General features: G+C 48.6%; 1 protein-coding gene across 9 annotated transcripts in view; it reads right to left on the bottom strand.

The window, feature by feature from the left end:
- KIF23 (kinesin family member 23) overlaps positions 1–21,115 on the bottom strand; it is a 29,815-nt gene extending 8,700 nt beyond the window's left edge. The window contains exons 1-19 of one of the 9 annotated variants that reach the window (XR_004315725.1): positions 20,162–21,113; positions 18,509–18,578; positions 17,377–17,505; positions 13,678–13,783; positions 13,305–13,441; positions 12,977–13,086; positions 12,395–12,565; positions 11,063–11,104; positions 10,266–10,378; positions 9,986–10,107; positions 8,661–8,763; positions 5,444–5,523; positions 5,242–5,361; positions 4,897–5,023; positions 4,412–4,570; positions 3,234–3,391; positions 2,444–2,617; positions 1,994–2,173; positions 1,399–1,710 (exon numbers count right to left, since the gene is read on the bottom strand). Coding sequence is in view for 8 of the 9 variants with exons in the window: in XM_032469274.1 (XP_032325165.1) it covers positions 1,399–1,710; positions 1,994–2,173; positions 2,444–2,617; positions 3,234–3,391; positions 4,412–4,570; positions 4,897–5,023; positions 5,242–5,361; positions 5,444–5,523; positions 8,661–8,763; positions 9,986–10,107; positions 10,266–10,378; positions 11,063–11,104; positions 12,395–12,565; positions 12,977–13,086; positions 13,305–13,441; positions 13,678–13,783; positions 17,377–17,505; positions 18,509–18,578; positions 20,162–20,172 (2,424 nt within the window). In the remaining variant the exon portion in view is untranslated. Of the gene's footprint in view, positions 1–1,398; positions 1,711–1,993; positions 2,174–2,443; positions 2,618–3,233; positions 3,392–4,411; positions 4,571–4,896; positions 5,024–5,241; positions 5,362–5,443; positions 5,524–8,660; positions 8,764–9,985; positions 10,108–10,265; positions 10,379–11,062; positions 11,105–12,394; positions 12,566–12,976; positions 13,087–13,304; positions 13,442–13,677; positions 13,784–17,376; positions 17,506–18,508; positions 18,579–20,161 lie in introns of all 9 variants that reach the window. The other 8 variants (XM_032469274.1, XM_032469271.1, XM_032469279.1 and 5 more) reach the window with 8 other exon arrangements.
- Positions 21,116–24,361: the final 3,246 nt, after the last annotated feature.

Below are 24,361 nucleotides of genomic sequence, written 5' to 3'. Positions count from 1 at the left end.
ATTTTTGATTTCAGAGAAGTTAAAGGATCACCAGCAAATCCTCTTAAATACCCCGGAGCCTAATTAGGTAGATGTCGCCCAAGCGTAAGCAGGCACGAAGAGTTTTCAGTCTACAAACTTGCACGAAGGGGGATTAGAGTTGATCAGAAAGACCAGTCACCATAATTTGCTCCCTAAAAAGGTTTAAAGTAAAGAACTTAAGCAACTTAATTTGCCTTGCTAAATGCCTTGCAATTCATCATCATTCCTTAATAATCAGGAATGCAGGCCACATAAATCAAACGTTTCTGTACCCTAAATTATACAACAGGAAAATCTAAAGCAAATGTTTACTATAAGATTAATCTGTTTGGAAGAAAAATTCTAAAAGATACATTAAAATTCTACTAAATGTAAAAAATATATACAGTATTAACGTGTCTACTTACTCAGATTCAAAGGACAACCCTACCTCAGTCCTTAGGAAGAATATAGTCATGAATTTGTTTAAACACCCCTGAGTGAGGGAGAGTCCTTGTAAATTAAGATAAAGGTCTTGAGATTAAAAGTAATTACTGGACATGCAAACCTTCCTTCAGCATGTGAAAAACAACTGGCCTGGACTCTTCAAAAAGTCAGTGTCATGAAAATCACAAAAGGGGAGGGTTTTATATAAGAGGTTAAAGAGAGATAATAACCACATGCAGTGAGTGCGTTCACTTGATAGGACCAGATTGGAAAAGAAAGGCCGTTGCCGGGACAGCCGGGGGACGTGCGTGAACTCAGAGTTAGTTTTCTTAGCCACAATGAGGATTTGGTTATGTAGGACAGTCCCCCCACGCTTTTTTTTTTTAAGCAATAAAGTGTCATAAAGTCTATGACTTACTGTCAAAGGTTCAAGAAAGGAAATGTTTACCAGTCTGTTAACAGCTGGTAAACCTCGGTGAGAGGGGAGACGGTGCTGTCCCACGCTCTCAACTCTCCTTTGGGTCTGAAAATTTTCAAAATAAAAGTCTGGGAAAGCAATTTAAAAATAAACGTTCAAAAACAGCAAAAAACCTAACTTGGGGAAGAGGAACCAAAAGAAAATTGGAAAATGTTCCCCAAGACACTCAGTTGCTGATTTTGTGGGCGCTCATCAGTTTGTGCAGCTGAAAGGCACGGAGGACTCTGGGCCATGCCCACTGGCCCGCGTTCCCGGAACACAAGGCAGAGGTTCTGTGCCAGACAGGTTTAGGCTTTTTCAGATGAAGAGTGAAGCCTCAGTTTCAGGGTGATTTAATCTTTCAAATTAACCGAAAAATTTAAACTTTGCTTATACTGGCGTTCACCCGTCTTTCCATCGCACTTTCTGAGCCAAGCCACAAAAGCAACACAAGACTAAAGTCTACTGCTCCGGCGCTGTAAAGGGGCACTGACCCCGCGGCAGCGGTCCTCTTCTACTTCTGTCTCGGTCCTGAGTGAAGGGACCACCTCCCTGCCTTCAGTCCAGCACATCCCTCGCCTTCTGTCTGACACGACACAGGCTTTGCTCTGTCCTGGCTCCTGCTGCCTACGCCTTGCAATGGACGTGGCACCGAGAGGTGAGCTGTACGGAGGCATTTTCTGCTCCCACTCGGAAACACAGGAAGCTACAGAAATGCTGCTGCAGGAGTTAGAGCGCCTGTGCCGCTGGGGCTGGCTCATGAGCTGCTGGCCGTTGGGAACCTGAGCAATATGGTTACTAGAAAGCTAGAAAAATCGAAGAGAAGTTAGTGAGCAAGACTGAAAAACCGGGAGAAACAATTCATTACATTTCTATAATTTTAGGGCATGAAGACAACATTATTATAAGTTGGACTAAATTATTAATTTCTATACTAAATTTGTGTTTATACTAAATTTTTAAATATTTATAAATAGAAGTTTGAGAAGTGTAAGAAATATAAAGCAAACCATTGATTTTCACAGAAACAGTCACGCCATCTGAACAGACTGCCCACACTACGCGGCCGCACAGCTTCGGACGACTTACCGGGACGGGGGGTGGGGAAGCGGACCTCGGAGTCACCTTCTCTCGATCCCGCTCCCGAGACGGCCTCTCCGGCTTGTCGCTTTTGGGCTCAGTAACAATGGCCTTTAGCTGCTTCAGCTTCTCGTCTTTCACCCAGAGTTTATTCTGCATCTCCAGCTGTTTGGCCGCCACCCGCCGCTCCTACAGACCATCAACGGCAGTGTTACTGTGACTCGGCGACCCCACGCGGCGCCGGCTCCCCGGAGACCGCGGCTCTCGGCTCCTCACAGTGCTAGTCAGTCATGACTCGTAAGGCAGAGAAAGGAAGTCAGAGGAACTGAGCGGGGGCTGCTGGGGGCACCACCGCGGGAGCCCTCCCCCGAGCGAGCGCAGTGCTCCGGAGCGCTGCGGCCTGACGCCACCACCCCCCCCCCCCGCCGCCCCGGAGAGGAGCCCGGCGGGGGCACTCACGCATTCCTTCTCCCACTTCATGGAGGTCTCGGTCACCATGCCCTGCAGCCGGGCCTCCAGCCTGCGCTTGTCGGAAAGCTGCCGCTGGAGCCGCTGGCCCTGGGCCTCCAGCCGCTGCTGCAGCGCGCGCTGGTCCTCCTCGTAGATGGCCGCGGTCTTCTCCAGAACCTCCATCTGGGGACGCAAAGCGTTATGTCCTGCATCTGTAAACCTCCCATGCAGCTCTGAGATAATCTCACAGTCCCCGTACGCAAACATAGTTCTGGAAAGAACCACCATGGAGAAAGCATTTTCCTCTAAAATTTCTGAACGCCTGTCTCTGCTTCTAGAAATGAGAACTTTTAAACAAGCTCCTCACTGAGGCGAAAGACAAGGTTATAATTGACTTCATATGAAAACTACTTTCCCCTAAAATTAAGGCCTAAAATTTTATTTTTAGCCTATTTTCAGAACAGAGAACCACCGTACTGGGTGAGATTAGCTTCTCTCTAGAATGAGTGTGTACCCTCCCAGTGATCCTCAGTAAATAAGAGAACACACTACACAGTAGTAAGTCAAAAAGAAGCTATAATCAAAGCTAAAGTTCAATTGTTAAAGTCTCATAAAATTAAAGAATGTATTACCTCATTTATGCTTTTCACTCACATTGCCTCTTTTGGGGGATGGGATGAAGATTAGTAAGTAACCACGTGATCACCCCGGGGACCTGCAGGCCCACAGAGAATGGCCAAGGGGGAGAGCAGCGCTCAGCAGCCAGCACACCCCCCGTTATGATGACGCCAGAACCAACCTTATACTCTAAAGTTTTGTTTTTCTTCTCCAGTTGTTCTATTTCCAATTTCTGTCCTGAGATCACCTTTTCTTTTTCATTGAGTTTTCCTTGAATGTAGTTTTCTTTATTTAAAACAGCATTGTCAAATTCTTGCAACAAAGCTTTAAAAGCAATAGCTGAAACAGAAGCACAGGGCCAAGTTCACTCCGATTCCAAAAACAGAAGCAATGAAATCGCCTTTTATTAACCAAGACTTATATAAAACGTAGCTCTTCGCCACATCCCTCTGAAAGCCTGTAATCAGAAAACCAGGCTGGAAGGAAATCACGTGATTCTCAGACAGACGCAAATAGGAGTGTCAGGTTTATCACTGAGAAAACACCAAGGCTGACCCGTTCTGCACTGTAGCACCCCCTTCCCAGCCCTCATGGGGCAATGATTTGCTTCAGAACAAATGCAAAGCCTGAAGTTACACCAGACTTAAGAACAGCTACACTCGAGCTGAAACCCCTGGCGCACCGCTCAGTAGTTCCGTGGCGCGGGTAAGCTGTTTAATTTCTCTGAGCACAGCTCATTTCAGAACGGGGGCTCAGACCCCACTTCTCTCTTCCTTCTCACAGAGACGACAGCCGGCGCGTTCACCGAGCACCCCCTGCAGGCCAGGCTGCTCGCTGTCCTGCGTTACTTTCATACACCACCTCACTTATCCTCACAGCGCCCTCTGAGGTGGGGGCAGTTACAGCCCCCACTTTGCAGACAGGGAAGCTGAGAAACAGAGGACTGAGTCATTGGCCCAGGACACAGTGACCACGATGTGGTGCACGTGAGGGGCCTTGCAAACGAGCAGCAGCAGGAGCGGAAGCAGACGTGCTCCTTGTGCTTTGTGGCCAGCCCCGGCTGGGGGGCTGGTAGTTAGGTTTAGTTCTCTATTTTAATGGAGGGACTGGGACCAAACCCAGGACCCCATACGCGCTAAGCATGCGCCCCACCGCTGAGCTATGCCCACTTAATTTTTAAAAGGGAGAAATTCACACCCACTGTTTTCTTTTGCTTTACTTTCTTGGAATATAAAATGATGCCTTGAGCACCGCTAAGTACAGAGAAAAGGCAACCCTGACTTGAAGACCGGCGCCACCACAGAACTCGGATTCCCCGCAGACGTCTGGAGCAGCGGCTGCAGGCAGGCCTGCGCTTACCCTGTCTGCTAAACTCGTCGGCCATCATCTGCCGCAGGCGGTGCCGCTTCTCTAGCGCTTCGATCAGCCGGGGGAGAGTCTGCTCGTCATTGACATCCAGGATCTCACAGGACGGCAGCGGCGGAAAGCTCTGTAAAACCACTTCTGAAACCAGTGGTTCTGTATTGAATTATAAAGTCATAAAAAGTTACACAGGAGAGAAAGGGCTTATTCAGATAATGCTAACACTATGGGAAGAGCCCCAACTAAGTGTCCATGGCGGTCATAATACCTCCTTAAAAGTGAGTTAGAAAAAAGGGAACGTGGAAAAGAAGTGTTCCATATAGTATATAACAAAAGAAGTCTCATTTATACTTTGGTTCAGATTTTTTCTGCACTTGTTTCTAAGGGGAAAGGAAATTAAACAGCTCTCTTACGTGAAATAGATGTTTTTAAAAAGAGACAGATTAACTAGTGGGCAAATGACATATAGCACCAGCTCATACCATCTCCAACGGCGCCCCCGCGGGCCTGGTGTCGGTACCGCCTCCCCGGCGTCAGACCACATATGACCTTGTCTACTGGTCTTGCGACTTCAACTTCCTGGGTCACTTCTGCAAACCTCATGACTTGCTAGGATACAAAACAGAGTCTTTACACACCAGCACACCCAAGTCCCCCTTCAGAAGCCAGTCAGTGCGACGGTCACGGACGGGGCAGTAGTTCACGTCTGTCACTAACGGCTCTGTGTCAGGTTTTAAAACGCTCAGAATCCCATTCTTCACATCCAAGTAGTTGTTTTCTCTATAGAGACGTAAAGACTTTATATGGGATAAAGACATTAAAATCACCAAGCTTTCTTCATAGTCCTCGGCCTTCGGATTCACACACACGATCAGGCGCACTTTTCCTTCCCCGTCAAAGTAGTTCTTGAACAGGTGGGTCAGCTTTGAGTCTCGGTACGGGACCATCTGTAAATACGTCCAAATCCGAGCACGTCAGGCAGAGCGCACGCAGACAAAAGCCCACAGACGCCCAGAGGCTGCCGCTCACCTTGTTGGTCCCGTACATCTGGTTCTCTCTCAGCACCTCCATACACGTTCTCAGCGTCATCAGTGACTGATTAATGTTACCTGATGGAAAAAGGCAGAGAAGACATTTAAAGACAACAGTGGAGTAGCTAAAGCGTGGTCTGGTTGCCTGTAAAATTCCTACTTCATGAGACTAGATGGAAATTGCAAATGACAGATTTTAGTGGCTCAGTTTAAAGAGCTGTCCGCATCTGGCAGGTACACACCACCCTTCGGGGATTCTGCCATGAAGACTCTCCACTGAGTGCAACATCATACTTCAGGAGCCATAGTTTCTTCCAGATCTTAAATTCTCCCAGAGTACATTAGATGCAGGTGTTTAATCGCCTCACGGTAAATACTTTCTCGCAAGCACAACCACGGCAGGCCGCAGCTGGCTCCACCCGGATCCTGAGGGCCCCCCGCTCCCACAGGGGCTCCTGTTCCTACGGGCAGGTGTCTCAGGAGCCGGCTGGCCTGTCCCCTCTGTATCTGACAGGGACTTCCTGGGCCGCTCACTTGTTAGTCCTGACTGCTCATTTGAATTCCGGAGTCAAGGCAGGTCTGACAGACCCATCGGGCCTCCAGTATTGGAGGCTCCACCTGCACAGACCCCAAAAGTACACAAACATTGTTTTCATTTTGGGACCTTGATTAAGGTCAGCTAACTCCCCCAGGCTTTCATTCCTGGAGACCTCTCAAAATTCAGAGCTTATCTGTACCTCCCTGATGGTCCATGATTTGTGTTTCCTCTTCCTTGACCCCAGCCCCCAGTGTCCTTCCTCCTTTTCAAACCGCGTTAACAGTCTCCCGTTAACAGACTTCCCACGTCCTCAGACCTCTCAGAGTGACCCGTTTGTCTCTTTCCCTGATGGCCAGGGGTTCCTAGCCTGGGGCCCATGGAGTCCATGGGTGCATTTCAGGGAGTCTGCATGCGTGGACGGGAAGTAAATATTTATGTTCATTACTACTTCAAACTTCCCTAGTTGTTAGACATGCTGGTGAGGTTTTAGGGCATTAATAAAGCACACGTTACTATGTAGCAAAGGTTTCACGTGGACTTTTAACAGCGCATTTCAGGCTAATTGGTTTCCTTCTGTACTTCATGTCCCACTTCTAAAATACAGCTCTGAGCAGGTCCGCAGGCTTCACCCGCCCCCGAGGCGGAGCCCTGCCGCCCCGCCTCTGTCCCCCAGACGGGAGGCGCTCCCCGCAGCCTTGTTGGGAAGACCTGCTTGTTTCTAAAGCCCGAAGTCCTATAAAGTGGAGAGCAGAGGGAGCAGCAGCATTTCCTAGTTCCTCGATGCTGCCCGCAAATAAATGCTCCTGGGACGTGCCAGCTCCTGGCCACTCTGGGGTCTGTGAGCAGGGGCACTCTTTCGTGCCGCCAGAGGGCCTGACCCCCTCGAGCCCAGTCAGCCTTTCTGTCTTTACCACTGTAGCCACACCCTGAGCCTTGGCACGCAGAAGGCTGTCCTGTGCCCAGCCAACGCGCCGCCTCCTCTAGTCTCACCCCCTAACTTCCGGCACCCCCGTTCCTCATCCAGATGGGACACAATAGTCCTTTCTGGTTTTTTCTCCAAAGCGTCAGAACCCTCAGGCTCCCACCCTCCTTCCAATCCAGCTGAGCTGCTTTCCCATCAAGGTTAACCCTTCCTCGTGACCCGGATTCCAGATGCTCGGTCTTCTTAGACACACGTGTAATGTGTGTGTTTAGTCACGTAGCTACAAAGCAGTCACCGCAGGGATTTACTGTCCTCGAGGCTCTGCCCTCAGCTTATCTCCCCCACTGTTTCAGTCACATCTTTACTGGCAAAACCGAAACCTGTGACCCTCAAGTCAAATCCCTCTCCTTCCTTTGCATCCAGGGACTAGGCACCTGCACTTGAACAAGCTGAAGTACATCCAACACAAAAATCTTCACTGCGCACGCTGCACCTCCAGCTGCTCCTCCATCGAGGTTTCCTTGAGTCGTGTTATCCTCTCCCCCTGACTCTCCACACCCAGGTGGACCTACTTCCTGACTAGCTCTCACTGCGGGCGACCTCTGCCTCCAGGCGACACGGTCGTGCGTCGGAATCACTACAGAAGGCTCCCACTCCTTTCGCGCTCTAGACTTGAGACTTGCCTCTGGGAAAATGATCTTTCTAAAAGACCAATCACCCTCGCTGACTTTAAGAGGCTGTGTAACAGCAGAAAGACACAAATTTTGAGAGTCCCACCAGCCTGGGTTTGAATCAGGCTCTAACCGTGGGAAACCTACTTGGGCCTCTCCCGACCCATCTCCTCATCTGAGAAGCGGGTCTGACACAGTCCTGAGAAGCAGACACAAGAAATCAAGCCCACGTGCAGCAGACAGCACGGCGCACACTGGTCCTTTAGTGACTGGCAGCCGCCACTGCTCCTTCAGGAAAAGCTGCAGGCTCAACAACGTCCTCACGGCTGCGCTCTGCTCTCCTGCCTCCCGGCTCAGCAGCCCACGCCCTCCGCTTCGGCTGCCTGGACGCCACCTTGTCTTCTCAGGGACGATGCCCTTCATCCTGCCCTTCTTCAGACTCACGCCTCAACTGGAGCATCAGCTCCCTGAGCTCTTCCTCGGAGCCCCCCTCGCGCACAGCCCCGGGCTGGACGGGGCGGTCACCCCCCACAACACATTCCGCGCAGGCGCCCCGGCTCCCCCTACACACACTAGCCGGGACGCCAGGGCAGGGCTCTGTCCTTCGTGTCCGTGCTCAGCTCCTGTCACACAGCGGCACTCCACAAACGTTACTAACACACAACATGCCATGAATGGCTGTACTAAGTGAAAAGTTAAGCAAAGCAAAGACCATACAGGTCTCCTTTTGAGTGGTTTTTGTGTTCACTTTTCTTGTCTTCAGAAGCTGGTTTTTACCACTATGAATGTTGGAATAAATGTGAAATCACTTAATTTAAGGGACCCAGTACTGGCTTACTAGCCATAGATATAAAAAACTGCCAATATAACTTATATTTTAGTCACTTTTCCGCATTCTTAAAGACATCAGTGTGTTGTAATGTATCAATACGGAAACAGCGTAACTAAAAAAAAAAGCACTGACCACTCAGCCTCCAAACTGTCAAACTGACGAACAGTCACGCATGAGCCACCCATCGGTGCGCAGACGCACCGGCCCCACAGGGCCCCAAAGCCACAGCTGGACGGAGCCGCGCGCGCTCACCGGCCTCGCGTAGTCTGTTCCCTTCCGCTTTTGTCCGGTTAGTTCTCTCACTCCCAGCGAGATCCACCAGGGACAGCTGGCTTATAGTGATTTGTTCTTTTTCCTGAAAGGAAGAGCAGAATGCCAGTAACATAACTGAGTCATAAGTGTCTTTAAATATATTCAAATCAAGTCTTAGGAGTATGTCTGCACAATACAAAACGTACAGGAGGGGCAGAGGACCCGTGACCTGGGGGAGGATCTGCTGAGAGCCCGTGACGCCCGCCCTCATGACAGTGGCGGTTACTTGCCCCTGCCTGGTCTTCCGCGTGAGCCTGTGGGCTCCAGGAGAGAAGGGCCCCTGCCTCTCACCCCTTCATCTCCAGCACCCTGCACCGTGCCTAGCACTCAGCAGGGGTTCGGTGAATGCCTGCCCAACAGTCCACAGCAGGGCTGTCCTAAGTATTTCTATAACCAGATAGCTAATAATTTTATAATCTAAGAGCTTCCTAATACTATAGTAATTTTTATAAGGAAGTCAAGAGACCATCGCTGACATAACACAAGATGTGACTCAAAGGAAAGCAGATACATGGAGGCTTAACTCACAGGCATTTTCTAGCTGACGTTCCTCGAGTGCTGACTGTAAGCCAAGCACTGGACTAAGCTGTGCGTGCTACCTCCTTCAACCCTCACGGCTCTGCGAGGCGTTTACTGCAGTCAGTGACTGCAACGACTCGGAATCAGAATTCAGACCCTGGCGGTCTTCAGGGCCAGGCTGTGCCCTCTGCTACCCAGAAACCTTCGTGATGTGTTTTAAATGGAGCAACGCTTTAACAGCATAAAGGTATTAAGTGACTATGTTCAGGCTCAAATGCCACTACTGACGACGTGCGCCCTGTGCCAGGACAGCCAGCAGCAAAGCATGAGTGGCAGATGGGAGCCTACTGGCCCGTCCGCCAAGAGAAGAGTGATCCAGGCCTGGCCGCTCCTGGGCTGTGCCGGCCCTGGGGAGTTCGCTGCCGACGTTTTGCAACCACTAACTGAATTTCCACACACAAAATAAGTCTTCAGAGATAAAGCAATGAGTCATAACATATTCTTTTTTAATCACCTCTATTAAATATTTATAAAGGTTTGTAAACCTTTTTCACAGCAAAATTCTAGGTTCTAAGATTTAAAACCAGTTTCTCAAAACTTTCCTAACGAAACAATTTTTAATGTCATCACCTACGCATATATTAATTCTAGAGTAATATTCATTGTAATGAAACCTCTAGGATTTAACCCTAATTCCAAAAATTAAGGATTGAGAACAGGAAAAACTCCGCAAGTTACAAGTTTACCTGTAAGACATTGTCTCCATCTGCATCCAAGGGAGCCTGAACTAACTTAATGTTGAACACGCTGTGGGAACGGCTGGACTCACGATTCAGATGTGTGTTAGCAATTCGTCGCTTTTTCTGGCCTATGGTGACAGAGAAATCATTGGTCAAACCGGAACCCAGTCATTTCAGTGTACATTCTTTCTACCAAACCAAAAAGTACTGTTGTCAACTTGGAGTGGCAGCTTTCAGGGTTATGTGTATCATCTCAGACATCTGTGGTTCTCGCCCCGCTCCTGACCTCTCCAGAAGACTTCAAAAGCCTCCTCGGTGGATTTCACCTCGACTTCTGTGCACCCTGCAACGTACATGTTATGGTTCTTGTCCTCCCGGAGCAGTTTGGACTGTGGAGGCCTACGGGAGAGAGAAACACCGATGCTTCCTGAATCACGATACTAATATTGCAACTTAAGACAAGGCAGCGTGACATCCATTCTCATGATGGGAATAAGCCTGAGTGAGACTCCAGGAAGATTACACTTGGACAGGAATAAGGAAATATAGTCAAGATTAGTTACATAACAGGAATCTATTTTGTTTTAAAAGCTTTGCTCTAACTTGTTCTAACAAAGCACACGAAATGACACTTACTAAACAATTAGCGATCAAAGTCGTAGGACAGCACCATCACATGCACAGGGTGAGCATCAAAATCTAGCATTTTCCTGGTTTTAACAGATCGACAGACAGAGCTAGTTCTGACTTCAGTGTCAACAAAAAGCAAATTCAGAAAGAGTTTGGTATATACCAGGAGTGGCAATCCTTTCAGTGGCCAGTCAAGTTTTAGTCTGTGTGGTGGGCTAAGGATGGGAAAGGTGCTGCCTGTCTGGCCTCAGCCTGGTGAACGGCGGGGGTAGAGACATCTACAGCCACCAGGACTCCGTAAACGGCGGATCTTCCAGGAAGCAAGGAGGGGCTTAGAGGGAGCAGCCAGGCCAGAGCCAATGAAAAGCCACCTACATGCAGACAAGCCACAGATGCCAACCGCTAGTATAACTGCACCCTTCTCCTTAAGACAAGACCAGCCCCGTCACATACACAAAATCCGTGCTCTTCACGGGCGTGCTGCAGCTGTTCCACCTACCGAGGGAATAAGGGGTCAGTTACTGCCTCCACAGCAGCCATCCCACGGCAACACGCTCAGTCCAGAGTACGTGACAGTGAGTCGTACCCTAGATATCCTCTGCTTGTAATATTTCATTGTATTAAAAAATAAACCTTAACCAGCTCAAAAAAAGCAGGTTAAATGTGACCCTAACAAATAAACTCTGAATTCAGTGCCAAATAAGCATTCTGTGAGTTTAATCAGGGAGCTACCATAGAGGTTATGAAGCATGCAAGTCACATTTGTAAGTCTTCCTTTGCCTAATAAAACCAAGACAGGTGGTGCCTTAGAAAGTCATCTCATTTAGAGCAAATCGAGCAGAAGCTTGGCACATGTGCAGACATGAAACTAGTAGCAATGAGTGACATCACCAAAGGTTAAGAAAATGGATACAGACAACTGACACTTTGAAACAAATAGGAAAGTAGTTAGTCTATAAATTGTTTAAATAAAAGTGGATACACTGACACCTGCTCTCAGTCTAATGGTTTTCCAAATCTAGCTGTTCCTCTAGTAATATTCAGTTAGATACACGCACAAAAGCTAAACATACAACACAGGATTTCATATTATTTATGTCTTGACAGGCCCTAACGAAGACAACGCTGAAGATCATTTAGCTTAAGAGCAAAACCATCAACTCAGGAACAAGATCCTAGTATTAGAGATTCCAGAATCAGCTCTGGCACAAATGCAGCCTGTGATGCCAGGCTGTCATCGGTCTTCAGTCTCAGCAGGGCAAGACCCAAGGAAACCTAAAGGACAGTCTGTAACGCTGGTGGGACAGCAATACAGATGTCACTCCTTATAACCAGTGACGGAAGGTCTGTGAGTGTGAGTTATGCAGACAATGGCTCTAGGCTCCATTCTGCACAGATCACCGAGACACAGATGAGAGGCTACAAACGCCCCACGTCAAGTGTCAGGTTTTTGACAGGCAGCCCGAGGGCACGTGTAGGGACGCTTCCTGATACAGGTAAGGCCCTTCCCAGAATACAGCACAGAGCCAAGAGGTTACTGAAGCCAAGTCTAAGCTGAATATCCTACTCGTGGTGTCTGAGCCCGCTGGTTTTCCTAACACAGCCACATTTCTAGTAATAACAGAACTACTCTGAGTACCAGCTGCACGACACACAAGTTATACTTCATTTTGAAAACAAAAGCAAGCTTCATCCCCGTTTGTAGTTGAGAAAACTAAGGCTCCCTGATGTGAAGTGACTTCCCCAAAGCAAGGCAGCTGAGGAGGGAGTCTCTTCACTACTTACTTAGGCTTTATGGGGTCAAACAGCGCCTCCTCCAAGAGATCATATATGTAATTATTGTATATTTCAATATAAGAGACAAATACACCGTAGACACTGTCTTCATCAACGTCTTGTGCTTTGCAGAATTCTTGTACATTTATCATATCTGCAAACTCTGGATCTACTTGTCGTCTGCAAACAGGGGGAAAAAAGCCCAAAAGTCTCACCTTATACATTGTAAGTCAACACTAGAAGTCAGTGATCCCAAGGGGAAACCAAACGACCTGCCATTAGAAGCAGAAATGCCCAGAGTGGCTTTGTTCACACTCATGGCTGGGCCAGCAGCTCTCCCACGTCCTCCCCAACACACAGCTCAGGCTTCACACCCTCTCCCACCCAGGACGGCCCCTTCTCTAAACAGTGATTCCAGGGCAGCACGTGCAAAACCAAACAGAGCATCTGAGCAAAGAAACGTACTTAAGGACGTCCCTCAACTTCGATCTCACTCGAGTCAGCTGTCAGACCAGCTGCTTCACTTCGTGCCCCCCAGTCCCTGAGCCTGAGACCACTGGAGGCCAGAGCTGCACAGACGCAACCACTCACTTGCTAGAGGGGGTCTTTGGGTTGGGCGTGGCTTCTCTCTTCTGCCGCTCTAGTAAGGCGTCGACTTCACACTGTATGTCCATGCTGTTCCTGTCATTAGACTTGAAGACCTGAAGGGGGGGGGGCGAAATCAGACCGTGACTTTTAGACTTTGACTTAAATATTAAAAAAAAATATATATATATATTTAAGAAGTAAGAAACAGTTAATATTCAAACATATTAAAGGTTTCAAAACGTATCTGACGCCTTAGTTCTCCCTAATACCGCTTTATCCACAGGCGTCGTGGTCCCTGTGCCCTCCAGGGACTCAGAAGAACCACACTTACGTATCGTTTGGCTTGCAGCGACCCCACGCTGTTGAAGATCATGTCCAGACAGCGCGGAAGGAGTCCTCCTTCCCCTGGAGACCCAGTCATGGTGTGGGTTTTCCCACTTCCCGTCACACCGTATGTGAAGAGGAGACCTACAATGCACAAGTCACCGTCACCTATTCAAAGTCACACAGGGGTCTATCTTAAAGTCTTCCGCTTGTATTTCTTTAGTGTATTAAAAAACACTTGAAATTAACTAGCTCAAAAAGCAGATTTAATACCACCTAGACAAATTAGCCCTGAGTTCAAGGCCAAATATAAACCAAATGTTTAAGTTTTATCGCAGGGGGAGAAAAAGGAAAATTCAACAAAACCCCAAGAATCATACCATTTTTGCCATGGATAAGGTCCTCGACCAGGGGGTTAGCCACAGCATCAAAGAGCTCCTTTTGGGTGGTGTGAGTGCCAAATACTTGCTTAAAGGAGTACTGAGTCTGTGGAGAAAAATATAAGCAGCACACAAATAGGACTCTACTACATCCAGGGTAGAAATACATCTGTTTAAACATATTCAAGTGTTTCTTCTGAACACTTAGATCTAGATATGCAAAGAAAAAATATGAATAGTCTTTAAACTTGGAACCTTTAAAAAAGTCAAAATGGACCTAAATTATACCAATTATAAACTGGTAAATGTTTACAGATATAACTCCTGAAGAGAATATAGAAAGGTCTTAGGTACACCAATGCTTCACAGACTACGGCTGATTTTGTTTTAATTAAGTGACAAGATTAAAAAGTATTACGATTCAGTCACGACGTGAAAATCCTCAACCCTAACTTCATACACTCTTACTGCTTTCTGCTGTTTCTTTATAAAGGTGTCATTTAAAATGGCATAGCAATATAAAAGTGTTTGGATGTACTGTTCTCTTAAAACTAGAAATTAACTGTAAATATAATCTCATCTGAGTTAATATGAAATAATTATTTTTAATTGTGACTTTTAAAAAAGCAGTATTTCAATTATCAAGTCTCTTTCAAAATATGACTGTTATAAAGTATAACCATATTATCAAAAATATCACCCAAATCCTACTTGGAAAATAAGATTGGGGGTTGGGGTATATAAAGTACTCCAGGTGTCCAGGGACTGGAGTTCTTTCTTTCTCTGCTGTTTCCTCGTTTTGCTAGGTTGCAGACATTGCAACTGCCCCTGCGGGTTTCCTGAACTTCCTGCAGGTTTTGCTCCACAATGCCTCGGCTAAGTTATTTGGTGCATGAGTACTCGCCAGAATTTATTATGGATTATAGCCTTTGTCATGAGGCCTCCCTTTTTCCTGTTTTACACCCTTTAATTTCAACCTGCTCAGATATCAGTATCATGACCCTTATGTTTTTAAAATTAGCAGTTTCATCCCCAAAGAGAGACATGTGTGGGTTAGGACTTAAATACACAAGAGCAATAACAGCTGACACTTAGCACCAACCACAGCCCAGGCACTGCCTTGGCTTGGCCGTGAGTCATTTCACTTTTACAGCCTCCGATGTAGGCACTGTTAACTACTATGGCTCACTTTATAACTTGTTAAAGACCCCACACCTACTTCAGCTCAGCTCACTCTCACCTTTGCATAATTTTTACTCCAATCCTGTAAACAGCTTTAGAGTTCACAAAAAGAACTGGAAGGACAGACAGGGTGGTGCCGACAGGTCGGTCAGACGACCTTCAAGTCCTCATGAACAGACCCTCCCCTTTTCCAGGTGAAGAAGACTCGGGCAAGCAGGAACTTGCCCCAGCCTGCGGAGCTAATCAGTGTCAAAGCCATTTCCATTCCAACACCCAGCGCCGCCCTGTCACAAGGCGGTGCGAGCTTCGAATCCCCCCAAACCTTGCATACTGCTTATACATCCTTGAAATGAACCCTGGTAAAGAAGTAAAATTCAGTCAGTCAGTTCTCAACTATTTCACATCCTCAGAGGCCTGCTCCTCCGTGAAGCATCATTCGTTCATGTCTAACGCACGTTTACGAAGTAGTGAACAGGACAGATGAGGTGCATGTGCCCAGAAGTACCTACGACCCCAGGGAAAGAGACGGCAGACAAGTAGATAAACACACAGACTGCACAAGTGCTATCGAGGGCGCGCAGAGTGGGCAGGCACAGACCAGGAGGAACCTGGGGGGGTGCACATCTAGGGAGGGTGGTCTGGACACACCGGAAGGAGTGATACTTAAACTGAAACCCACAGACGAGGAGTCATCGTGCTGAGAGCTGAGGGAGGGCCCTAAGGCAGGATTCCAGCCTGTCCAGGGATGCAGAACTGGACGAGCACTATGGGCTGAGGTGGAGGGTGAGACAGCAAGCAGACTGAGCAGGATTTTGCCCATGAAAACCCTGACTCCTTAGAAGGTTCTGAACAGGGAAAAGGTGAGATGTGATTTCTGCTTTACAAGGCAACTCTGGCTGCTCTGTGGAAGCGGTTCAGAGGAGAAGATGCAGAGTGGAAGCAGGGGGTCCAGCTGGCTTCAGCAGCCTTGTCAGCGCCACTGGGAGTGTGGTCAGCAGGCCAGAGCCCCCCGAGAGCTGTCTGTCTCCAGTCCAGGGAGGTTATTACAAGGACGGAGAGCAAATGCTCAGAACCTTTGCAGCCGTGTCACGTGGCGGCGGCATCCCAGCGTGTGACCAGGGGGCTTGTGTCACCGCACAGGGCACAAGCCATCCTGTGTAACTCGCCCGACAGCTGTCGTCCAACAGACCCTTGTGGCAAAGCTGCACAGAAGTATTAGTCACAGTGCATCAGAAATGAAAACCGCTGCTCCTTTACCAGACAGTGTGAGAAGCACTGGTCTCCGTGATTAAGCACAGGCTCAAACGAGGGTGGTGGCAGTGGAGACACAAATAAAGGGATAGTGTCAAGATACACCCTGGAGCAGAAGTGATGGGACCTACTGATGGAGGGAATGTGAGGGGGACAAGAGAAAGATAGGGACAAGGTTCTGGGCTTGAGCAGACAGACAGGTGATGGTGTTACCTACTGCGAAGAAAAGACAAGGGAGGAAGTGATCTAGAGGGGAAAAAATCAAGAGTTCTTTTGGACATGTAAAATTTGAGATGCCTACATAACATCCAAGGAGTGGATGTTCAAGCCTAGAGTGAGAGGAAAGTTTAGGCTGGAGATTAAAATTCCAGCGTTACCACCATAGAAACGTTTAAAGCCACGGAAAAGAACACATAGAGAAGAGCGCCCTGGGTGAAGCCCACCCCGGTGTCTAGAGGCTGGAAGAGGAGGCAGAGCCACAAAGGCCGGCCAGTGAAAGAACGTGAGCTGGGGGGGAGAGCAGACTGCTGCTGAGAAACGGACCATAATGAGGACAAGGAATGGCCATCACATTTAGCAGCAAAGAGGCCACTGCTGGGCTGTTGTCTGGCAGCCTCTCCGGAGCAATGTGCACAAGAGTGAAGGCAGCGCGAAAGGAGAGGACAGCCTGGATGAGTCCTTTCTTCTGCACTCAGAGTCCTCTGCTTTAAGCACACCTGTCCTTCTGTCTTACTTATGACGGCTACTTGTTTAGCATCTGCGTCGTAAGGTCCACAAAGGCAAGGAAGGACTGTGTCTCACTCGTTTTTGAAAATCTCCTCCCACGCTCCAGCTTAGCACATGTTTGTTGAATTGAACTCTTTTTGCTTAACATTTTACTACAAATAAAAACACTTCATCAGAGATTGATACATGTATGGAGTGCCTATTAAATGTGATTTCTGTCTCCATATATGAAACTACATACGTATGTAACTGACTAGCAGTCACATATCATTCCACAACAAGCTATTCCTAACATATGCTCTAAGAAGCAGTAAATATCCAGTGCAGGAAGTCCTCTGAAAGCAGTCTTCTACTCCAGAACACCAAAGGTGTGTCTGCACGACCCAGAAATTAGAAACACTTTAGATATGGTAGTTACAGTGAAGTAAATAAGTCTTTCAAAAAAGTGGAAACACACAAATTTTGTTAAATTTAAAAAGTGGAAGAACCATTCAGCAAAGAACCTATCAAGTGACAACAGTTGGTTCCAACAGGAATTACCTCCTTATAGTCTCCATTTCGGTTGAGTCTATAGCCCTCAGGGGTGTGAAGCTGAACGGTTGTGCTACTGATCACCTCTATGCAGCACTCTTGATCGGGAATGCTCAGCGGGCGCACCCTACAGTACACCTGAAAATACAAGAAGGTGCTCCAGGAGCAAAGTTTGACTTTCTCCGACTCTTCATTCATTCATTCAACAAACATTTGGCCTCTAAATTGAAGAGATCTACATATAAGCTTAGAGCTATGAAAGCCAAAACCTGCTACCCAGTTTGTTCATGGTCAAATGCAAACAGGTGTTAGATATGAGAGAATTTTAAATGCACATAAAATTAAAACTCTCTCTAAAAATCAGTAACGTATCACACAATGAGAATTACTTGAAAAGCTGTTAGGATTCTTTGGAACTGGATGTCAATTAAAACTTGACAGCTTAACACTTAATAAGTAAGAGGCAGGTCTGCCGTGCGGTGCAGTCTTCTTCATCAGTGAGAGTTGGAGACCTGTTCAGCTGTGTGTGCAGCGCACCTGGCTCCCTCAGCGCAGCCCAGACATACTTCAGTGTGAGTGAGGGGAGGCCCGGAGGACCCCAGGGCAGACCAGCCTTCTTCTGTTTGCCATTTGCTTTTAAAAGTCCCCAAGCCTGAAACTAGTGGAGCACATGCGACTGAGTAGTCGTGATATGAGTTAAACTGTTCTGTGCCAGAGTCTCTGTGAAACGTGGTCCCCAAGAGCATGGAGTCTGGGCTCTCCTCAAGAAGCATGCCCTGAGCCACTAGACAACTGTCCTAGACAGGAGAGGGTGTTTATCCAAGCAGGTTCCCCCCAGCCCAGAGAGGATGAACGATTCCCCAAGACAGTCAAAGAATATGCTGCATCATCTAACTTTCCACATTATGAGCAGTCACAGAAGTATGCAGGCGACAACCAAAGACTTCCTCTTACTGGACCGATGAACCCTGCATGGAAACAAGACCTCAAAGCTGGAGCCAGGCCTCCAGAATTTAGTGCAGGCCTTTTAGCTCAATGTTCTTTGATTCCATTTCCACATCTCCCTCCCTTCCAAGCACATGCACAAGACATAAGAGGATTAAAGAGAGCACACACACACACATTCACAGGGAGCCCTTACCCCGACGGGGTCCTTCAGACTTGTCTGGGATCCTTTTTTCACTGGTAGTTTCCTAGGTGTCTTAGTTCTCCTGGTCATAGACATAGACACAGACACGTTTCAGTGCATCACTAACGTACAAAAACCTCACCTACTATTCAGAGAAAACCCTCCTAGGGTTTATAAAATTATTCTTTAGTGGCTCCCAACCACCATACCCCAAATAACACGAGTGAGAATAAACTGCAGTAGTAGAAGAGTTCGTGGCATGTGTAATCCAAAAGTAATGAAAATTTGGCTTAGGAGGTGCTCTTGGTACTATAGGTACCTGTTAAGGCTTTGTTAAAAGAGACAACAGGCTAAACTGGAATCACCTGGGCTAAGCCCCAGGTCATCAGACTTAGTACCTCAATCCACCTCTCCTGGGAGGAGAAACTTAGATCAGTCTGGAATCACCTGGTCAGCGCTAGTGAGGCAATCTGCCTGACAGGCCCCTGCCATCCACTAACGGATGCTCACCTGGCCACTAGCGATCTCCTCCTTGCTAGTGTAACTCCCATGTCCCACCCCCTTCTGGCTAGAAAAGTCTTCCATTTTTACGGCTCTTCAGCTCATCTCTCTACCTGCTGGATGGGAGGCTGCCTGATTCATGAATTGTTAAATAAAGCCAGTAAGATCTTTAAAATTTGCTCAGTTGCATTCTGGTTTTTTTAAACATCTATTTATAGTTCTATATGGAAAACAGCTTCCTTATTTTCTTGAGCAATTTTACAGAGACTGCAAATCTGAAAACTCCACAGGTAACTGATCACGCCCATCTCGAAAGGCATCTACGTAGGCGTGCCAGCAGTCCATCACCAAGGCAGACTGACAAGGGGTTAATGAATGATTAAAATGCAGATGGAGGAATGCATTCTTTCACCAAGATTTACGTCTTTACTTTCAAGAAACAAGTGATTACTGCATTCTCAAAACTGTCATCCTTTGTCCCCAAGCAGAATGTGGTCCCCAAACTGCAATTCCTTGCTCTTAAGTCGGGACAGTAGAAAAAGGTAACTTTATTTCACCGTTTCCCTAGCATGCCACACCCCCTTCCTCCCATCTATCTGGACTAGACAAACACGTAGCACCGAAATTAAGTGAAATTATTGGCTTGGACTGTAAATTAAAATACTCTCCCATACTTCACCAGATAAAACAAGCTCAGTATTATGGTAGGTTTACTTAAATTCAACATTTCCCCCCCCAAAGATAAAGACTTCGACTTTGGCCTGTTGCAAACGACTAGCGACGTGACGGTGATAATCACGACGACGTCACCCATGGCTCTGCGCGCCTACCTCGCCCCCGGCCGCAGGCGAGGGGCCGGGAGAGCGGCCGCGCGTCTGCGCCCGGAGGACCGGGAGCGTCCGGGGCGCCGCGCCTGAGCCGCGGAACCGGGCGAAGGAGACAGGCCCGCGCGGGGGTGGCCGCGCCCCAGGCCGCCGGGGCTGCGGAAGGCGGGCAGCGCGCGGGCGCCGGGGGTCCCCGGGCCGAGGCCGCCGCCCCGCTCACCCGAGCCGGGTCCTCTCCCGACTCGGGGCCGACTCCCCGGCCCAGGAGGCCCGACTCCGGCAGCGGGCGCCGGGCGGGGTCTCCGCCGGCGGGCTCCCCCTACTCCCGCCCCGTACTCACGCCGGCTTCATGGCGGCGGCTCCGCGCTGCCCAGACGCGCGGGACGCCGGGCTCGGCGGGCTGGCGACGACGGCGGACGCGGGGAACCGGACGCGGCGGCTCAGCGTGGCGCTCCGTGAAGCCCGGAGACGCCGCGGCGGCCCAGGTGAGCTCGCGCCCGGCGCATTTCAAACGGGCCAATCAGTGCCCCCCGCGGGGGAAGGGGCGGGGCCTCGGAGGTGAGGGGCGGGGCCTTGGGGATGCGCCCGCTCCGCCGGAATTGGCGCTCGTCTCCTAGGCGACCGACGCTGGAAGGGCGCGGGCAGTCTGAGCCGCGGGGCTGCGGGCTTGCGCAGGGCAGCCGGGCTCCAATATTAGGACACAGAGCCCTTCCATTTCCGATGGGGAGACTGCGGGTTTCCTTGCCCACAGCGCAGGAAGCCCAGTGGAGGCGCGAGGCCGGGGTTGGCTCCGCGCTGAGCAATGCCGTCCCGGCGCCCCGCGCGGTCTCAGGCTCGCCGGCTTCCAGGCCGTCGCAGCGCCTCGGCGTCCCGCCTCTCCCCGTCGCCTGTCCTGGGACCTGCCTCTCTGATTCCGCCAGCTCTTTCCTCGATACGCATTGCTTCACCAAAGCCTTCACAGTGCTTGATGCTGAGTAAAATGCGGTGCTTGTCCTTGAGGAGCCATGTCCCGAACTACTCTTTTCACAGATGAACTGATTCTGTCTCACTTCGACCTCTGCCCCTGAAGTGATGACTATCCAATACTCACCGACGTCTGTGCTCTCATGGAACGCTAGTCCCATCTCCTCTACTTCCTGCAGGACCACACACCAGTAAGGATGGACGTAATTAGTATCTCCTACCCATACTGTTCAACATAAAGATGCTTCCAGTCTTTGCAGCTACAAACATGGTTACAGTGAATAAACTTGGAAACTCATCCTTTTACACAGAATTGCTGTGTCAAAGAGTATATGCATGCATAGTATTTCATGGGTATTGCCAAATATAAAGGTCCGAATGTACCATCACACCAGCCACGTATGAGAGCACGTGTTTCTCTACCATTCTCAGACAGCAAAGTGCTACCAAACTTTTCTGTAGATGTTGATCTAATAGAGGAAAACACATCACTAATTTTTTTCCTCTTATGATGAATGAGGTTGGGTCTGTTCATATGCTCAAGGGCCACTTGTGTTTCTCTCTCTATGAACCATGTTTGTATCCTTTGCTTCCTTGTTATATTGGGTTGTTAGTTTTTCTTATTGATTGTAAAAGCTCTTCACATATGAAGGAAATTGGTCCTCATCCAAAATCTGAGTTCAAATATTTTTATAGTAGCCAGATTTATGAGGCTTTTCTTTTGTGGCTTCTGTTTTGTGTCATACTAGAAAAAGTCTTCCCTGCTCAAGATAATTTTTTTTATCTTATACTTTTTCCTAATGCTTTCATTGATTTGTCCTTTATGTTTAAGTCTTTGAACCATTAGAACTTTGTTATTAAATGAAAGGCTGGAATCTATATTATTTAGGAATTGGGCTGGGCTGCTGGTTACTCTGCAGTCTGGCTTTGGCCTCCGTCTCTCCAGTGGAACTCTTCTCACCAAGATCAAAACCTCCTTGATGCTAAGACTATTTGACCCTTCCACACCCTTATCTTACTTACCTCTTAACATACGAAAAAGTATTTCCCATTCCTCTCTTCTTGTGCCTTTGTTTTTTCTCGCAGCGTGCCAGCCCTTCTTTCTCAGCCTCTTCTGTGAGTTCTTTTTTTCTCCCTTAAATGTTGTGACTTAGGGTTTTGACCTGGTAGTTACTAGCCACACCCTCTTCCCAGGCACCCCCAGCCACTCCTATGGCTTCACACAGGATTCACATTTGCTCTTCTGAGCTCCAGACCCGTTATGTCCAACAGCCTATTGAATTCTCCACCTGCATGCCCCATAGGCGCCTCACACCTAACACATCCTAATTTCTTCCCCTGAACGTGTTCTCCCTCAGTGGATGGCATCACCATCTATCCACCACCCAAGCCGATTGTCAGGTACCATCTTTGACTTGTGCCTCTCCTTCTGTTCCACCACTCAACTTGACAGCCCTACCACCTAAATAGCCTTCAAATCTCCCCCATTCCCTCCATTCCCTTGGCCACCACCCCTCTTGTCTGAGTGACTGCAGCAGCCTCCTAGCAGGCTTCCTGCTGCCGTCTTCCAGTCAAGGCTCCATTTTGCCACCAGCCCACCACTAAATCACAGATCTGATCACGTCGACCCCTGCTTGTAACTTTGGTAGCTCCCACTGCTGGAGACCCACACAGGCCCTGCGACTCTTCTTTCCCCAGCTCATCACCTGTCCCTTCCCCTTGCACCTCTTCAGCCTCGATGACCTGTGAGGCCCCGAGCACCCTGGGCTCACACACCACTCCCTCTGCTGTCAAGCACTCCTCCTTCCCTTCCTCTGACAACGGCTCCTTACCTTCAGTTCCCAGCAGATCTTCTGCCAACAACCCTGCCCTGGAAGCCTGACCCCTGCTATCTGTCCACCGCCCCCTGCTCTCCCCTGGTCACTCAGCCTGTTGATTTGCTTTGGAGCCGCATCCCAATTTGCAGTCACTGCTTTCAGTCCCCTCTCCCAGCTTATCCCCGCGTCCTCACCGCTGCTTCCGGTGCCCAGCAGGGAAGGTTCTCCGCCAATGTTTGGAGGAATGAAAGCTTCCATCCCTTCACAGGACACCCCAGTCAAGGACACCACCCCCAGCCTTCAGACAGGTTTCTTCTTCCTCCTTCACTTCTATCCTCATTAAAGCTCACTGACTTAACTTTTTAAATGCCAATTCGTTGTATCATTTCTCCACTCAAAAATGGTCAAGCACTCCCCATAGCCAGTAAAAGATTTGCAATTTCCCCTAGAACTCGAGATCCAGACCAGAAAGGAGGGTAAGAGCAGAGGGTAAAACTGGGAGGCTTCTTAAAAGATCAGGTTTATTGAGGTGTAATTTACATACAGTAAAATTCACCCTTTTGTGCCGTCTGTGTATCTGACAAACACACACCGTCCTGTGACTACTGCCACAATCAAACACACAGTACTCCCGTCACACAGAAAATTCCCTGTGCTGCCTCTGTCCCCAGCCGCTGGCCACCACTTTCTGGATCTCCTTCCTTAGAGTTCTGTCTTGTCCAGAATGTCTTTCTTTTCTTTTCTTTTTTCTTTTTTTTTGAGGGTAATTAGGGTTTTAAGAATTCAGTTTGTTAATGGAGGTGCTGGGGACTGGACCCAGGACCCTGTGCATGCTAAGCACACGCTCTACTGCTGAACTCTGCCCTCCCCGCAAGAACAGCTCTGCTGTACCTCAGCTTGTGCTTCTGAGACCCGTCCACGTGCCTCGTCCGTCGGTAATTTCTCCCTTTTCATTGCGGAGTAGTGCCCCCCCCCGAATGACGGTTATCCATTCTCCAGCTGATGGACATCTAGGCTGCTTCCGCTTTTTGGCAATTGTGAATGAAACTGGTGTGATTATTTGCATACAGTTATTTATGTAGACATTTCTGTTTCTCTTGGGTGGACTTGCTGGTCTCATGGTAAGTTCAACTTTAGACTCAGGGAGGGGGTCTTGTGCAAATCACTGAAGAGGGGCTGACACTACCCAGACTGGAAACCATAATTAATCCAAACACTCCCTTAAAAAAGTCCAGCTGGGGGAACTGAGCCATGAAGCACCAGAAGTTGCCAAAGCCCAGAGGGTTTGAGCGAAGGCGGTAACATGGAGACCAGAGGCCTGCGACACACCCAGCACACCCAGCGCAGCCAAGGCCTCAGAGGCCTTGGCAGCGCAACCCCACATCCCCAGGCCTGGGCAGAGCTCTCCCAGGCCGCTTGTAAAATGAATGAGTGGGCATTAATGTTAATGTTATACAAACTCAAAAAACAAATTAATAAAATCAAGCTTGGGGGAGGGTGTAAAACTGATACAGAAAACCCACGAATGATCGGAGCCACATTGCAAGTGAATAACACACTCACAGAGAAAGGAGGCTATCCTTTCCCCGAGTTATTCAGACGGTTTCAAATGCAGTGTATGCCCTTGGGCTCAAGACAAGAAGAACTTGAAACACACATTGAATTCTAATTAGTAGGCCTTTTTGGAGACCCGGGTTAGTAGTTCTGAATCGACATTCTGCACATTCCAGGACTGAGCAAGTAAACAAACACACTGCAGA

This window comes from Camelus ferus, chromosome 27 (genome assembly GCF_009834535.1).
Source record: "Camelus ferus isolate YT-003-E chromosome 27, BCGSAC_Cfer_1.0, whole genome shotgun sequence".
In the NCBI taxonomy this organism is placed as follows: Eukaryota; Metazoa; Chordata; class Mammalia; order Artiodactyla; family Camelidae; genus Camelus; species Camelus ferus.
The sequence above is the reverse complement of the archived record's forward strand: the minus strand, read 5'-3'. Positions and strand labels throughout refer to the sequence as shown.